At 44.7% G+C, this 17,669-nt stretch overlaps 2 protein-coding genes across 4 annotated transcripts; one reads left to right on the forward strand and one right to left on the reverse strand.

Annotated features, from left to right (window-relative positions):
• The first annotated feature begins 438 nt into the window (after positions 1 to 438).
• LOC139387952 (bublin coiled coil protein) lies at positions 439 to 2,266 on the forward strand. 2 transcript variants are annotated; one of them, XM_071134354.1, is made up of 2 exons: positions 439 to 1,022; positions 1,199 to 2,266. In XM_071134354.1, the coding sequence occupies exons 1-2, from the start codon at positions 944 to 946 to the stop codon at positions 1,423 to 1,425; spliced, it is 306 nt and encodes a 101-aa protein (XP_070990455.1). In that variant the 5' UTR covers positions 439 to 943; the 3' UTR covers positions 1,426 to 2,266. The 2 variants fall into 2 exon arrangements, with proteins under 2 accessions (XP_070990455.1, XP_070990454.1); XM_071134353.1 differs by having other exon boundaries at positions 454 to 1,031.
• On the reverse strand, positions 2,258 to 15,801 carry LOC139387951 (cdkn1a interacting zinc finger protein 1a). Of its 2 annotated transcripts, none has more exons than XM_071134352.1 (15): positions 15,653 to 15,801; positions 14,942 to 15,198; positions 12,628 to 12,749; positions 11,388 to 11,560; positions 9,860 to 9,968; positions 9,507 to 9,597; positions 9,237 to 9,328; positions 9,017 to 9,084; positions 8,680 to 8,883; positions 6,925 to 7,070; positions 6,559 to 6,766; positions 6,227 to 6,364; positions 5,985 to 6,066; positions 5,180 to 5,301; positions 2,258 to 5,042 (listed from the first exon to the last, which is right to left on the reverse strand). In XM_071134352.1, the coding sequence occupies exons 2-15, from the start codon at positions 15,106 to 15,108 to the stop codon at positions 4,569 to 4,571; spliced, it is 2,196 nt and encodes a 731-aa protein (XP_070990453.1). In that variant the 5' UTR covers positions 15,109 to 15,198; positions 15,653 to 15,801; the 3' UTR covers positions 2,258 to 4,568. The 2 variants fall into 2 exon arrangements, with proteins under 2 accessions (XP_070990453.1, XP_070990452.1); XM_071134351.1 differs by having other exon boundaries at positions 15,671 to 15,797.
• Between the last annotated feature and the right edge of the window lie 1,868 nt (positions 15,802 to 17,669).

Below are 17,669 nucleotides of genomic sequence, written 5' to 3' on the forward strand. Positions count from 1 at the left end.
CTTCCTCGCAAGATGCGTAGTACATTGGCACCACCTATTGTTCATTACCGTATGAAGCAGTCTGAGATAGGGTCTAGTACTCAAGACAAAATAAACAAAACTGTCTGTAATGCATAAATATCAATAGAAATTGGACGTTAAAATTAATCCAATTAAACACTGAAAAGTTTAACATTGACGTTGGAATGAATGATAGAGGGCATTTGCCAAATATAATATACTAATATAAATCACAAGATAGACATCACGAAACTGGCCACAAAACTGCCTGATGTGAATCTATCGATCCTGATATTGTGTTCCAGTCTGATACACATGCAACATTAGATGTTTTTATACTCATCATTACAAGGACAGATATATTGTAGATGTAGATTTATTGAAGTATTTGAAAAACAATTTTTGGACATTGCGTCAAGGCATCATTTCCGGCAGCTTGTTTCGGTTTCCACTAATTACCGCAACCACAAAGGATAAATTGGCTATATCGTAAAAATATATGAAAGTATAAATGTGCTTTTTGGTCTTAATTTAAGGTTAGGAATAAGGTTAACAGAGTGGTTAAGGTTAGATTTAAAATCCTTAAAAAATATATACATATAATTGGGCGAGGTTTAGGACTTTATGGTTGTGGTAACTAGCGACGACTAATATTGTTATCAGTCAGCTGACAGTGCGTGACAGGTTAGACCAAAGACACTTGCGGTTGCAGTTAAGCAAAATCCAATTTGTGCATTACGATTGTCATTTTAACTTTTTCAGCGGAATTTTCTGTTAGAACCCACTCTTATATGTCAAGTACACTGGTGATGAACATAGTAATATAAGTCAACTAGCATCTGTTGTTAAGTTAGCTACTATCAATGCTATGGGCTATGCCTAGCTAGCTAACGCATCCTTCCCTATTTCATTTTAGTGTAGTTAATTATACGTAAGCAACAATATGTCTGGACCAAATGGAGATCCTAACATCCCAAGTGACGATGGCATCATTGAGGATGAAGATGAATTCAACGAAGAAGGTAATACTGGTATGTTTCAGATGTCAATGTCATCTCTTCACCTGTGACTAAGGGATACTATACTGTGTGTGTGTATTCTCATTATCCGCTGTCTACATAGGTAAGTCAAAAGAGTGCCTGTATTTGTCTGTTAGGACTTGCATTGTTTCTGTTCTCACATCACTCTCGTTTGGCAGAGTATGCAGCCATCAACACTATGCTGGATCAGATCAACTCCTGCCTGGATGACCTGGAGGAACGCAACGACTCCCTGAATGGCAAACTACATGAACTGTTGGAGTCTAACCGGCAGGCCAGGCAGGAGTTCAGAGGTCAGCTGACCACTGCTACACCCCCAGGAGAGGAGAAATTGTTCCCAGACCAGGATTCTCCAGCCACTGAAGGGGAGAAGGGCGGAGAGTGAGAGGACAAAGCTTGACTAGAGATCTTCTCATACAAATCAACAACATTCCTTCCATCTATATGAGCATATTTCCTCAAGTGTTTCTGTGTGGTGTGTCAACACTTAGATAAGTGTGAATAGGGTTTGTCCTTTTCTGTCCCTTACATGTAGTGCTTATGAATCCACACTCTGCTGTTGAAATCTTAAAATGGTTCCTCACAGGAGAAGGTAAATTAGCCAAAAGCTGACAGTTCATTCTGTGTGTTGAAGTGATTACTTTATGCCAACACGTATCCACCACCACATACGATGTATACTAATGTTTAGCTACCTGTATACAGTCCTCAAATGATACAATAGTATGTATTTATCCCTGTGCTTGGTATGGGGTGAAAGCATGTGGAATGAGCTGAGTGATCGACATAACTGGTTGTTTGTAGTCAATATTTACCTCCTTGTGGGGAAACTACCTTTACAGCAATAATACAATATTCCAAATTCTGTGACTTTCATTGGTCAATGTTTTTCAGTGATGTGCAAGAAGAGATTAATGTTTTGTGCTGTGTTCCACTTTTTCCTATTCTGTTTTTGTTAGCCAGGTATAAATACAGTATATTTAATGTTACTGAGTGTGACATCTTGAGAATTGCTAACTTATAGCACTAGCTCTCTAAAACATTTCAAAAAATGAACAGGTGTGATATATTCAAGTGAGGCAATAGTCATATTTTATTTATAAATTAAAAGGAACCCAATACAGAAAACATCCCCCAAAAAATACAAGAAACTTCTAGCTGCTAGAAAACAACTATTTTGTTCATCTGAGTTTGTCATTTGTTGAATAAAAATACATTAAGAAACATACAGATTTGTTTGAAATGTCTCTTAAATGACCATTTTCATCACGCTCTGGTCCTGTAATATTTCAGTGGGACCGGAACCAGAATCTTGCAGACAACTGCGCTTACCTTCATCAAAACCAATATGTATCTGCTCTTCCTCTGTGCAGGTTAACTAATAAAACTGGCCATTCACTTAAAGTACAATCTGGACGGGAAAGATTATTTTCTTCTTTCAAGGAATCAAAGTGGCTATTTCCACTTGCTGTGATTGGTGACTTATCTGTGGAGTGCTACATTACTTCTTAGTTTTGTGTAGTTCTGTCTACAACTTAAACATCCTATATTCAGGTAGAGAAGTCTCCTCACCAGTAGATCCGTGACAAATGCCTATCCATGTCTTGTGATGGACCATGAATAGATCTCCATCCTTGTGTATTTTATTCTTCTTGTGGACTATTTCTAACTGCATTGTTTGGAAGGGCTGATGAGCATTTCACTGTGAAGTCGACACCCGTGGTATTCAGCGCATGTGACAAATCATATTTAATTTGAGATCACAAGCGGGTGAATGATTCCATTCCTTCTATTGGTGCTCTTCAAAATCAGAGCTGCTGGTTATCAGTTTCTTTAACTGCTAGTCTGCTTCACTAATTGACTATCACTGGGGAAAAGACACTTAATTCTCCATGCCAGGGGCCAAGAGTTTTTCCTGACCAGTTAGGGCCCCGAGTTTCACCCAGGCATGTCTCATGGTTAGGAAAAACTCAAAAGTCCTATCATTCCACTTCATTGGTGTTGATAATAACCTTGATGTTAGGTTACCCAGTTGAAAGGTGACAACACTGCCATGCAATTCCTGTACGGACAATTCTACTCCAATGAAAACAACTCTACTAGTCAAGTGTACTGGAGCTTACAAGATGTGTGTGGGAAAAAAAGAACGAAGTAAAGACGCAATTTAAAAGGTTGGAAAACAAGCACAAAACTACTCAACTCTTTTAGTGTCATGTTTGTGTTGTGATGTGTAAACTATGTTAATGCAACATTGCAGGACATTTGAAATTGTAAATATTAATGGGGCGACAGGCTTTGGAAATCCACCCATCATATCAACTGGCAATAGGCAGACCTAATGCTCACAACTGAGGAAAAATATAAGTGATCACTTACCTTTGCATAAAACTGGTTCTCAGTGGAGAACAAACTATGGCAAAGATAATCTTTTCTCAGCCAACTCTAAAGGAACTGTTAATGGTCTTAGGATTTGTCTACTCCAGCACTTTCACAACATTATGAGACTTTCAGTAAGAGAAGCTACATTCTAAGGCTCACTAAAAGCATGTACTGCTTCCTAACATTGCAGAAACACTACTGACCAAAAAAATTCTCCCAGTCTTGACAAAGCCATATGAGCTAATAGCTCAGCCTTTTGGAGGTTCATGTGCAACTTAGGCGCAACACCAGTGGGATTTAGTCAGAGTTTCAGCAACCACAGGGTTAAAGAGCTAAACAAGTCAGAATGACTTTAGTAGTACAGTGATGATGGGAAAACAGTAGCTCACGGTGTATCTGAGCAAAATAGACAAAGCAGTTCGGACTTATCCCCTTTGAACCCCCCCTCTAACCTATCCCTTCGCCTGCTAACACATCCCAAGAAATCTCCATTACAGTTCAGTTCAGTTTGTGTAAAAAAAAAATGTCAAGGACAGTAACACTTCAACAAAGCTAGGATCAAATCAAGGGTCATCGTTACTCGACATTCAAACAAAAGTACAGTTTACTTTTTAAACGTTTAGTTCCCACCCCCCTCACATTTTTTTTGTTATCCAGATAAAAGTCAACTGCTAAAATGCTACATTCTAAGTCTCACTAAAAGCTTGACAAAGCATTGTTAGCTTTATGGGAAATGCCTGGACTAAAACAACACCACTTCCTTCCTAAACTTGGCTACAATGTGTTACGGAGTTAGATTGAACACAACGTGTTGTTGAACTAAGCTTGACCTGTGTTTTCACTTGACTTAACACTTTATGATAGAAACACAAAACGTCCACACGTTGTTTCCCCGACGGTTCTCCTCTTCAGTCAGGTTTAACTGAACGCCTGTTAGAAATACATCTGTATCTAGTTGTGGTTGTGTTATAAAAAAAAAAAATGAAACACGAGGTATGCCAGGAGGAGCCCTGGTTTTGAGTTGCCAGGGTGTTCTTTTCTTGGTCCATTGAGCTATACAGAAAAGGAGGTGGGGGATCCTGTCCCAAACTAACCGACCCTGTCCTAGGGTAGCGATTGTACTGGATATCATCTTTTTCTTCCACTCTCTCAACGTCTCTGTGTTGTCCTCCCAGACCTTCTTTTGGATCCCCCCTTTGCGTTCCCGTCGCCCAGCTTCTCCTCTTGGGCAGCTGCCTCCTCTTCCGTCTCTCCCGTGACTGGCTCCTCCTCTGTGTCTTCTGTGACTGGTCCTAGGTCTAGGGTTGGCTCTTCCTCCTTGTCCTCAGGCCCAGCTAGGCTCTGCTGCTCTGGGGTGGCTTGGCCCAGGGTCCCCTTCGTGCTGGTGGTGGTAGGGGTGCTGGTAGTGGCGAGGTGCTGCTGGGATAAAGATGAGGCTGAGGGAGTGTTGTCCTGGGGTTGAGGGCAGGGCTGAGAGGGCCTCAGCGCGGTGGTGGGCGGCAGTAAGGCAGGGCTGCCGAGGACCTCTGAAGGCAGGCTGTGGTTACTGTCACACTCTGCATCTCCGTCCACGGGAGTAGGTTCCAATGTCCCATCCTTCTGGCTACGCAAGGCCCTGTACTTCTGTAAGGGAGAGAAGGCACAAGCGTATAGGATTTAACGCCGATGACTGCAATAGACAGACAACCGTAGGCAAACCCGTAAATGTTGTGTGGGTAGCGTCTTAATTCATACACAGTATGTGCGATTAATCAACCAACCTTGAGGTTCTCAAAGTGTTTGAGTGACTTGCAGTGCGAGTGGCGGGCTGAAGACTCAAAATGGTAGAAGTGCTGGCAGATTCTACAGAGGAACCCAGCCACGGGAACCACAAAGCTTGAACCTGGGAGATGAGCAGAGAGAGGTACTGTTAGTCAATGAAAATGGAATGGCACATGACAAAATCATAATGTGCAATATACAAATAACATGAACAGAAAAATGATTGATTCGAAATGGCTTTTCAAGACAGTGACTGGTGTGTGGTGAGACAATCCCCAAAGCCAACACTTACTTAGGCCGCCTTTCCTTCCAGTTCTCTGCTGCCAATGACTGGAACTAATTGCAAAAATCACTGAAGTCTTATATCTCCCTCTCTAACTTTAAGCATCAGCTGTCAGAGCAGCTTACTGATCACTGTACCTGTTCACAGCCAATTTGTAAATAGCACACCCAACTACCTCATCCCCATATTGTTACTTATCCTCTTGCACCCCAGTATCTCTATTTGCACATCTATCACTCCACTGTTAATGCTAAATTGTAATTATTTCACCTCCATGGCCTATTTATTGCCTTACCTCCCTACTCTTCTACATTTGCACACGCTGTACATAGATTTTTCTATTGTGTTATTGACTGCATGTTTGTTTATGTGTAACTCTGTGTTGTTGTTTTTGTCGCACTGCTTTGTTTTATCTTGGCCAGGTCACAGTTGCAAATGAGAACTTGCTCTCAACTGGCCTACCTGGTTAAATAAAGGTGAGATAAAAAAAACAATGACCCCTGGTAGAGTGTGTCACTCACCGTACACCGTGTCAGGGTCATATTCCTCATCTTCATCTATGTCCTCCAGTAAAGCCACCTCCATCTGGGTAGGCCAGCCCTCCTGCCACACCAAACACACACATGACCAAACAGATGGAAACCAACACACACAGAAGTTCCATGGAGAACACTTCAAAATGTCTCTAGTATGGATCCTGTGACAAAGTGAACGTGGGAGAAGGAGCGAGGAACGACAAAGCACGTACGAGCAGACGCCTAACCTTTCCATGGGAGCTGCTTTGGTCACCATCATCCTCGTCCTCTTCCTCCCCCTCCTCATCTCCGTCATCTACAAAACAGCCCTGTTCGTCCATGGCAACCAGTTCAGCTAAGGCCGCTGGCCCTCCCTCCTCCCGAAGCTGTCGTGGGAGGAGCACAGAACAGTGAATAAGGGGAGGGAAATAGCTGACACGGGTTGCGTCCCAAATGGCACCCTATTCCCTAGTTAGTGCACTATATAAGGAATAGGGCGCCATCTGGGGCGCGAGAAAGGTAATGAATTGAATGGATTTACACGCTGCCGAGGCAGAGATGAGGAGACCAGCGGACACACCTCGCCGACTCTCTGCTTGTGCTCCTGGGACTGCATGTGCTCCAGGAACAGGAGTGGGCTCCTGAAGTGCCTCTTGCAGACGGTACAGGAGGGGTTGGAGGTGCGGCTAGTCAGCTTGTGCTCACTGGTCCTGCGGTGGTCCATGACTGTACTGGTGTAGTGGAATTGGCAGGTGGCACACCAACGCTGCAGGCCGGGTCTCTTCTCTCTGTGAGGACCATCAGGGTCGTATTCATAGACCGGAGCAAAACATTTTGCAATGGAAAAGGAAAACAAGTGTTTCTTATTGGACAAGTTTAGACAGACCCTTCCTATTTGGGTCAGTTTTCATCCGTATGGTGCCTAATGACGTGCATTAGTACTGACCCGTCCCTGAAGGAGCTGTCCCTGCGGCCTCCCTGCAGTGACTCCTGGACGCGGGGCATCAAGGTGACCAGACAGGCACTGGACATGTGTTGGATCTCCATCATCCTCTGCTGGTGGACCAGGCTGTTCATGTGACTCTGGAAGTCCTAAAGACGAAAAAGAAATGGAGCGAGAGGGAGAGAGAGCGATGGAGCGAGAGGGAGAGAGAGCGATGGAGCGAGAGCGAAACAGCGAGAGGGAGAGAGAGCGATACAGCGAGAGGGAGAGAGAGCGATACAGCGAGAGGGAGAGAGAGCGAAACAGCGAGAGGGAGAGAGAGCGAAACAGCGAGAGGGAGAGAGAGCGAAACAGCGAGAGGGAGAGAGAGCGAAACAGCGAGAGGGAGAGCGAGCGATACAGCGAGAGGGAGCGAGAGAGAGCGATACAGCGAGAGGGAGAGAGAGCGATACAGCGAGAGGGAGAGAGAGCGATACAGCGAGAGGGAGAGAGAGCGATACAGCGAGAGGGAGAGAGAGCGATACAGCGAGAGGGAGAGAGAGCGATACAGCGAGAGGGAGAGGGCGATACAGAGAGAGCGATACAGAGAGCGAGCGATACAGAGAGAGATGGAGAGCGAGCAATACAGAGAGCGATACAGAGAGAGCGATACAGAGAGAGCGATACAGAGAGAGACGGAGAGCGAGCGATACAGAGAGAGACGGAGAGCGAGAGACGGAGAGCGAGAGATGGAGAGCGATACAGAGAGAGATGGAGAGAGAGCGATACAGCGAGAGAGCGATACAGCGAGAGATGGAGAGAGAGCGATACAGAGAGAGGGAGAGAGCGCGATACAGAGAGAGATGGAGAGAGCGCGATACAGAGAGAGATGGAGAGAGCGCGATACAGAGAGATGGAGAGCGAGCGATACAGAGAGAGATGGAGAGCGAGCGATACAGAGAGAGATGGAGAGCGAGCGATACAGAGAGAGATGGAGAGCGAGCGATACAGAGAGAGATGGAGAGCGAGCGATACAGAGAGAGATGGAGAGCGAGCGATACAGAGAGAGATGGAGAGCGAGCGATACAGAGAGAGATGGAGAGCGAGCGATACAGAGAGAGATGGAGAGCGAGCGATACAGAGAGAGATGGAGAGCGAGCGATACAGAGAGAGACGGAGAGCGAGAGATGGAGAGCGATACAGAGAGAGATGGAGAGAGAGCGATACAGCGAGAGAGCGATACAGCGAGAGATGGAGAGAGAGCGATACAGAGAGAGGGAGAGAGAGCGATACAGAGAGAGATGGAGAGAGCGCGATACAGAGAGAGATGGAGAGAGAGCGATACAGAGAGAGATGGAGAGCGAGCGATACAGAGAGAGATGGAGAGCGAGCGATACAGAGAGAGATGGAGAGCGAGCGATACAGAGAGAGATGGAGAGAGAGCGATACAGAGAGAGATGGAGAGCGAGCGATACAGAGAGAGATGGAGAGCGAGCGATACAGAGAGAGATGGAGAGCGAGCGATACAGAGAGAGATGGAGAGCGAGCGATACAGAGAGAGATGGAGAGCGAGCGATACAGAGAGAGATGGAGAGCGAGCGATACAGAGAGAGATGGAGAGAGAGCGATACAGAGAGAGATGGAGAGAGAGCGATACAGAGAGATGAGGTAGAGTGATTCCTCTGTCGGATACGTAGAGCTGAGTGCTTGCCTTGGACCATCCAAAAGCAAACACATTTCACTCTACCCCCCCAGGGTGTGTGTGTGTGTTTGCGCTACCTTCTGGTTGTGACAGGTGATAGTGCAGATGTAGCAATAGAACTTGTTTGCAGCATCACCCCCCTCCTTGCCCTCTTCCTGCCCTCCTTCCAATACCCCTGAGGCAGCCTTGCCCTCTGCCATGTCCTTTAGGCCTGGTGTAAATGCCTGGCGCTCACCACTCAGCTGCTCAGAGGCTGGCATGGCCGACACTCCACTCTGGACCTGCTCATACACAGGGAGGGGCCGTTAAAGCAGGTCATGATATCACTTTGGGAGCAGAAATCAGGTGCCATCTGTCTGATCTAGCATCACACTGACAGTTTGGTCTTCAGTAAAGCCTGATTATAAAACTCACCTTGGCTGCTCTGCTTTCCTCAAGTGCCTCTGGACCAGCCGTGCTCCCATCCTCCAGAATGAAACAGTCTGTTCATGGAAGCGAGAGACCAGGTGAGATAAGGGAAGCACTAGTCCCACCAGGCCACATGTGAAAGGCCAATGCTGTAGCTGGGTGGGAGGAGGAGGCGTGGAAGTGCTGCTGGAATGGAAGGGCTAGGATGGTATACGAGACCACTCACCTTCAAGCTGGCTGTCATCTGGTGGGCTTTGATGCACTGCTGCACCTAGGACCCCATCTGTCTCCGGAGGCTGCTCCACAGTCTCCTCTGACCTGAGACAGAAAGGAACAGGGAGGGGATACATGTCACTACAAGCTGCTACCCTCCAAGGACTCATCTCAACACATGGATACTCAGTTAAGTGTAATCTGAATAGGTACGTAAACAAAACAACTGCCCAACTGCTCTAGACCTTGAGATATTCTCTAAAGTCAAAACAGTGTTACTTACCCCTCTGTCCTCTGCTTCTTCAGTGCTGGCTCCTTGGGCTCAGGTTGCACTGAGGGCCGTGCCTGTCCACCTGGCCCTCCCACTCCTCCATCTGCAGGTAGAGGGAGACACAAGGCTATCTACTGTTCCAACCACATACTGAATGTTTCACACCCACTCAAAAAACATACAGAGAAGGAGACATAGGAAAAAACAAAAAAACAAACCCTTTTCATGCTTCTGAGATTTCACAAGCTCTAAAGGAAAGACACCAAATTAACACTAGTGCTAGCAGGCGTTGCTAGCAGGCGTTGCTAGCAGGCGTTGCTAGCAGGCGTTGCTAGCAGGCGTTGAGTGCTCAGGTACGGTCCTACCTTTGAGAGTCTTGTCATTGGGCAGGGTCCTGCTGGCTGCAGGTTGGTTATCTGTGCTCCCCCCGGCTCTCTGCTCCCTCTTTCTATCCGGGTACCGTGAAGCATAGTCCTACATGGACAGGGTGAGCCATTGGATCAACCAATCAACTGCTCCCTCAGCAATCAGCAACAGTTAACGTGTGAAACAGGTATAGAGGACTAAGAAGTGTTATTTGAGCATTTCAGTAGAACAGTGCATTCGGAAATGATTCAGATCCCTTCACAGCCTTATTCTAAAACGGATGAAATAAAACATTTCTTTATCAACACACACTATAATGACAAAGCGAAAAACAATGCAAATGTATTAAAAATAAAAAACAGAAATACCATATTTAAGTATTCAGACCCTTTGCTATACATTCAGGCCTTTATGGTAGAGTGGCCAGAAGGAAGCCACTCCTCAGTAAAAGGCACATGACAGCCTGCTTGGAGTTTGCCGAAAGGCACCTAAAGACTCTCAGACCATGAGAAACAAGATTCTCTGGTCTGATGGAACCAAGATTGTACTCTTTGGGCTGAATGCCAAGCGGCACGTCTGGAGGAAACCTGGCACCATCCCTCCGGTGAAGCATGGTGGTGGCAGCATCAGGCTGTGAGGATGTTTTTCAGCGGCAGGGACTGGGAGACTAATCAAGATCAAGTGAAAGATGAACGGAGCAAAGTGCAGAGAGATCCTGGATGAAAACCTGATCCAGAGAGCCCAGAGAGCTCAGGACCTCAGACTGGGGCGAAGGTTCTCCTTCCAACTGGACAACGACCCTAAGCACACAGCCAAGACAAAGTAGGAGTGGCTTCAGGACAAGTCTTTGAATGTACAGCCAGAGCCAGGACTAGAACCCATTGCAACATCTCCGGAGAGACCTGAACATAGATGTGCAGTGACACTCCCCATCCAACCTGACAGAGCTTGAGAAGATCTGCAGAGAAGAATGGGAGAAACTCTTCAAATATAGGTATGCCAAGCTTGTAGCGTCCTACCCAAGCAGACTCGAGGCTGTAATCACTGCCAAAGATGCTGCAGAAAAGTACTGAGTAAATGGTCTGAATACTTACGGAAATGTTTTTGTTTTGTCATTATGTGGTATTGTGTTTAGATGAAATAGTTTTTTTCCTCATCGATTTTAGAATAAGGCTGTGACGTAAGAAAACATGGAAACGGTCTGAATATTTTGCGAATACACTGAATACGCATTTTGCCTAATCATGATGTGGCAGGTGACACTTTGCTTCTTGAAAGTCCAATATCTTGAAAACTTGACTGCTGACACGCAAAACATTTTGGCAATGTATCAAACAGTGGACTAATGAAAACAATACAGAAAGATAGTTTGAGTGGATTTCCCCTTTAAGCCTCATAACATTGTCCCACAGTTTCAAGACAATCAAAGCAATCTTAACAACTCAGACTAAAACTCAACCAGAAACTGCTCAGAGTGGGTGCTCAGTGCCTTGTAGTTCTCCATAATGAAATAGAGGTTGTAATTACATTGTTGTTGTTGTAGTAGCGGGTGTGGGGATGGTAGTGTCGGGCAGGGAAGCCCATGTGGGGATTCTTCATGGACATGCCCATGGGTACAGGCCCCAGGAGAGAGGACCGGGCCCCCGCAGCAAAGAACTGGGTGAACTGCTGCCCGCTCGCTGTAAAGCCACGCATGCTACCTGGAAAGCCAGAGAAATAAGGAGAGAGAGGTGGGAGAGGCAGAGATGGGGGATGAGTATGAGGGAAGGAGAGAGAGGTGGGAGAGTCAGAGATGGGGGATGAGTATGAGGGAAGGAGAGAGAGGTGGGAGAGGTGGAGATGGGGAATGAGTATGAGGGAAGGAGAGAGAGGTGGGAGAGACAGAGATGGGGATGAGTATGAGGGAAGGAGAGAGGTGGGAGAGGCAGAGATGGGGGATGAGTATGAGGGAAGGAGAGAGGTGGGAGAGGCGGAGATGGGGGATGAGTATGAGGGAAGGAGAGAGGTGGGAGAGGCAGAGATGGGGGATGAGTATGAGGGAAGGAGAGAGGTGGGAGAGGTGGAGATGGGGGATGAGTATGAGGGAAGGAGAGAGGTGGGAGAGGTAGAGATGGGGGATGAGTATGAGGGAAGGAGAGAGGTGGGAGAGGTGGATATGGGGGATGAGTATGAGGGAAGGAGAGAGGTGGGAGAGGCAGAGATGGGGGATGAGTATGAGGGAAGGAGAGAGAGGTGGGAGAGGTGGAGATGGGGGATGAGTATGAGGGAAGGAGAGAGGTGGGAGAGGCGGAGATGGGGGATGAGTATGAGGAGAAAGATCTAAATGGGGTCATAGTTTCTATCAGGTGGCCTTTGGAGTGATAAGGAACACCAAATCAATGTTAACAGTGCAGAGACCCATACAGCTTTTAATATTTATTTATTTTATTTAATCTTTATTCCACTAGGCAACTCAGTTAAGAACAAATTCTTATTTACAATGACGGCCTACCCCGGCCAAGTCCTAACCCAAAAGGATGCTGGGCCAATTGTGCGCTGCCCTATGGGACTCCCAATCATGGCCTGTTGTGATACAGCCAAGAATCAAACCAGGGTGTCTGCAGTGACTCCTCTTACACTGAAATGCAGTGCCTCAGACCGCTGCGCCACCCGGGAGCCCTTTTGCACGTACACACCAGCGACGTAGATATAAAGATGTGATACCATATTGGAAACATATGTCAATCTACTTGTCTGTACATTTGCTGACATTCTGAAATGCTCTCACCTTGCATCTGCTGCATCATTAGAGCCCCTTGTAACATTGGGTTGGGGGCAATGATGGTGGCCTGGGCAGCCAGGTTGACCATACGGGGAGGTGGAGGAGCAGGGCCTGGTCCAGCCATGGCCCTGGTGATCACAGAGCCACAGAGCCAATGGGCATTAATTACAAAGCAGTATTTATATCTAAACATAATACAGCCACAGAGTTTGGAACAGTTGGCCAGTGTAATTTTCAATAACAGATACTATTCATACAAAGACAATGTGAGGTGCGTTCAGCAGGACAGAAAGGTGTGCAACGTTTAATTCAATAGAATTGGGGGGGGGGGGGTATGTGAATTGTGAAATTAAAAATGTGGCCTTATTTAATTTTCTCAACATCTAAATGGCAAAACCTAGTAATGAGTGATTAACCAAAATGTTAGTTATTTTTTCGTTTGTTAAACAACTAATTGACAGACATCAGTCAATTATTTGAATTGCATTTTGTTCTGTTTTTCCCCCCCTTCTGTCAGCGCAAAGCAGTTTCCCTAGCGATCAAACAGCGCAAGCCCGAACTGTGCGATGTAATAGCAAGTTGTAGTTTCCAACAGGCCAATATTAGACATAGTTTAGCGCAGAAAACATGGTAATTAACAATGACCATAATCCATTGCATGTCTACTGGTCCAGACTGTGTGGAGCAGACACAGAGATGGAGAGAAGAATGCACGACCAAGAGAGATAGAGAGCAGTTGCTTCACGAGCTATCTCTACCTGAAAATACATGATTAAGAGATTGATAGTTGGCATTCAGCAGTCATAAAAGTATGCCTTATTTATTTTGATGAACTACTAAAAATAGCGATTTTGTCAGACAGCAGCTCTATAGAGATGAGTTGAGTTGGAATGAAATAAACTCATCAAATAAAACAAATGTGATATACACAACTGTAATGTGAATAAAAGATGGTTAATAATTGATAAGCACTAATAGGCAGTCACTACCATCATGCGACATATTACGAATTGTTTAATTTTGTGTTGTTCAGCATTCAACCCACAAAATGCTTAGTGCATTTAAAGTAAAACATTTGTATTGAAATCGAAAACCGTGATAATTTTTTAATTATCGAACCGAAACTACCTCAAAAAGCACTAAAATTACTCAGCACTAGCAAAACCTAGATTCGAGCCAATGTCTTAAGTAGCTGAAAGTGTACTACAACCTTGTGAAAGTGACAAACTGACACGTTTGAGTGACTTTGATTAAACGGCCTGCACATGTGCAGTTCAGCACAAGATGACCGTGTTTCTGCGCATGAGCTTAGCCGACTTACGTCGCCATGACATCGTCTACAAGCGTGATCGGAGATTTCTATTGGATTAGGAGTTTCTAGGCCTCTTTATTTAAAAATTGTCTTTGATACCGGGGTGCGTTCAGTTTGCTTAAACTTTTTGGATTCAACGTTTGCTACGTCGCCTGCCAGTTGGTACTCTACACAGGTGGTACCTTAATTGGGGAGGGTGGGCTCGTGGTAATGGCTGGAGCAAAATCTGTGGGATGGTATCAAATACATCAAACTCATGGTTTCCATGCGTTTGCCATTCCATTGGCGCCGTTCCACCCATTATTATCAAATGTATTTATAAAGCCCTTTTTACATCAACCGTTGCCACAAAGTGCAAAACAGAAACCCAGCCTAAAACCCCAAACAGCAAGCAATGCAGGCCTTCCTCCCCACAGCAGCATCCATTGGTACTGAACAACAAGTTTCCCCAAAATGGTGCGCACTGTTCTTCAACAGGGGTGTGTATTCACTAGGAATCAAATGAGGGGCCTATCTGAATTTGTCCAATATCAACTTGCTTATGTTGCAACTGTTTGCTTTGGTTTAATGACTACAACCCAGCCTTTGAGGTACTTCTACTCCCGTTTGGTGGGTGTGGCCTGATCAATATGTGTGTGACCATTTTAAATCGCAAAACTAAATGCAGCATAGACCAAACACATCTCCCTCTGGGCCACCATAATCACACCGTTCTTGAACAGGTTGTTCAGTAGTGTCTTTTCCGTATTATTAAACACCGTTCTCTTGTACTGAATGCAGCCCCCTGTAGAATGGCTTTCAGCGTTTGGGAAAGCTTGTCTAAAACAGTTAGGCAACGTTGAATCAACTGAACCAGAGGAAGATATATCTAGATCATATTCGACTGAACGCACCCCTGGCAAATGTAATCCAAGCGAAACATTATACTGCTTGTCTGATTTTAGAAGCTGTTGCTAACAAGTCAGATTTAGGGCCTTATATCCACGACCTCGAGTTCACATTTCTTACCGTCCTCTTTGATGGTGATGTGGAACATGGTGCGATGGAGGGGGTTGGGGTTGTGGTGGAGGAGGCGGCGGAGGGGGCTGGTGCTGGAACAGTTGCTGAAGCTGCCGCAGATGATGGTGAAACTGTTGCTGTTGTTGGTGCTGTTGGTGGTGGTGTGGATTAAACATGCCGGCGTTGTGTTCAGTAACGTGTTAGCTAACGTTAACTGTCCGTGGTTGCTTGCAGAAAAGCCTATCGACGATACCTCGGCTCAGGATCTTGATAAGAGAAAAAAAAAAAGCTTTTGATTATCTGATCCACAATAAACCTTGAATCCAGCTACCTATCATGCGGAGTATAACGTTGGCTACATAACAGTTAGCTAAATACGCCTCCTGGCTATATAGAACATAATAAATACAGCTCGTTGGAAGTGGAAGTTATTTGTGCTTTTCTAGCGAGGATGTTCTAACGTTCCTGCCCGTAGTTTCTAGCTAGCTAGTCAGCATTAGCAACGCTACAGTCCGTGTCTACAACCTCTGGCAAACATACCTAGCTAGCTATCTACCCTATAACGTTAGCTAGCTTGCAATTTAGCCTAGCATTACCAACATAGCTAGCTATTTGGCTTGCATTAGCTCCAAGCTTTAGTTAATACCTTTGTTTTATGTAATCGGAATAATCAATGGTAGCTATCTAAATTGTATTTACATGTAATGGTTTTTTTTTTACCATATAACGATAACCTACGTTTTAACAGGGAAAAAAAATAGTTTAAATTATTTTAGAAGCGCAGGTTTGTATCGGTCTGCAGCCTTTTTAAATTTATCAGCGATTGTTCCGTTGAGACTGCAATCGCTGTCAAGCAGGCAAGACTAACTAAGCTTTTCCGGGTCATTTTGGAATCCTTCAGAATAAAAGTCCCGTCCCGTGTACTTTGTAAATAAAACAGTTGGGTGAAAATGATGGAACATTGACACAATTATCAATACATTTTACACTAGTTATATTACAAATAATTATTCAAAGTATGTCTATAAGATATTATGTGATGAAAACATATTGTTGTGTGTAATCCTATCATTTATTGAACTGTACACAATCTTCTGTATATTGTGTCGCAGTAAAAGGGGGATCCGTTCTACTCAGGAGCAATTCTGCTTTTCAAATCCAAAATCCAAATCCCCAGCATGTTACTGCTCATTTAGAGGACTTTGCTTCTCGTTAATTTCTTAGAAAATTAGCTACATTATATTCACAGACTTGATTTTCTCATTTGTAATAACAAGGCAGTGGTTTATGACAAGAATAGGAAAGATCTCAACCTTGAAATAAGAGACATTTCAGATGGTCAAAGGTTACCTTGAACAGCAATTAGCCCAACAGGGTAGGATTTGTAGCATGTATGTTTACACACTGCTGGGGGTGTAAAGTCTGTGGATTTGGAAAGCAGAAGTGCACCTGAATAAAATGGACCACCTTTTACTGCGACAAAGTACAGGAAATGATGTACGGTCCAGTATGTATGTCCAATATGAAAAACATACTGCATGTAACCTTTTACTGCAGTGGGCCAAGTCAGGGTCAGACAGTGTTTCTTGGTAGTCTTAAACAAATCTACTTTGAAACAAAAGTATACACCTCACACACCTGGTCATGGGCTTTAAAAAAGAAGACACCTGTACTATTTGTATTGATTAAGGATCCCCATTGGTTCCTGCCAAGACAGCGCCTACTCTTCCTGGGGTCCTGCAACATTAAGGCATTAATATACAATATAAAATATTACATGACATTACACTTCAAAACACTTTCCCCAATACATTTAGTGGGTTCCCTCAGGTCACTGCTCCACCATCGTATACTTACAATACAACATCCATATGTACGTGTGTGTAGCCACGGATCTATGTAGCACTGTGCACCTCCCATAGTCGGTTCTTGACTTGGGGATTGTGAATAGACCTTTGGTGGCATGTCTTGTGGGGTATGCATGGGTGTCCAATCTGTGTGCTAGTAGTTTAAACAGACACCTCGGTGCATTCAGCATGTCAACACTTCTTACGAAAACAAGTAGTGATGAAGTCAGTCTCTCTTCTACTTTGAGCCATGAGAGATGTACATGCATATTGTTACTTTTAGCTCTCCATGTACATTTAAGGGCCAGCCGTGCTGCCCTGTGCTGAGCCAAGTGTAATTTTGTGGCACCTAACCACATGACTGAAGAGTAGTCCAGGTGTGACAAAACTAGAGCCTGTAGTACCTGCCTTCTTGATAGTGTTGTTAAGAAGGCAGAATAGCGCTTTATTACGGACAGATGTCTCCCCATCTTAGCTACTGTTGTATCAATGTGTTTTGATCATGACAGTTTACAATCCAAGCAGTTTACAATCCAAGCAGGTTATTCCAAAAAGTTTATTCAACTCGACTTACTACATTTTCATATTATGTATTACAATATTTAGTTGAGGTTTATGGTTTATTGAATGATTTTATATTTAGGACTAACTTATTCTCTGCCACCCATTCTGAAACTAACTACAGCTCTTTGTTAAGTGTTGCAGTGATTTCACTCGCTGTAGTAACTGACATGTATAGTGCTGTCATCCACATACATAGAGACAGACACTGGCTTTTCTCAAGGCCTGTGGCATGTCATTAGTAAAGATTGACAAAAGTAAGGGGCCTAGACAGCTGCCCTGGGGAATTCCTGATTCTACCTGTATTATGTTAGAGAGGCTTCCATTAA

The sequence above is a fragment of the Oncorhynchus clarkii genome, chromosome 29 (genome assembly GCF_045791955.1).
Source record: "Oncorhynchus clarkii lewisi isolate Uvic-CL-2024 chromosome 29, UVic_Ocla_1.0, whole genome shotgun sequence".
In the NCBI taxonomy this organism is placed as follows: domain Eukaryota; kingdom Metazoa; phylum Chordata; class Actinopteri; order Salmoniformes; family Salmonidae; genus Oncorhynchus; species Oncorhynchus clarkii.

Excerpts from the sequence above, each read along its gene's own strand:
- LOC139387952 (XM_071134353.1), top strand. The coding sequence starts at position 944 with ATGTCTGGACCAAATGGAGATCCTAACATCCCAAGTGACGATGGCATC. Across the intron at positions 1,032-1,198 it reads CAACGAAGAAGGTAATACTG|AGTATGCAGCCATCAACACT; the intron begins GTATGTTTCAGA and ends CTCGTTTGGCAG.
- LOC139387951 (XM_071134352.1), bottom strand. The coding sequence starts at position 15,108 with ATGTTTAATCCACACCACCACCAACAGCACCAACAACAGCAACAGTTT. Across the intron at positions 9,085-9,236 it reads AGATGACAGCCAGCTTGAAG|ACTGTTTCATTCTGGAGGAT; the intron begins GTGAGTGGTCTC and ends TTCCATGAACAG. Across the intron at positions 5,043-5,179 it reads AACACTTTGAGAACCTCAAG|AAGTACAGGGCCTTGCGTAG; the intron begins GTTGGTTGATTA and ends TCTCCCTTACAG.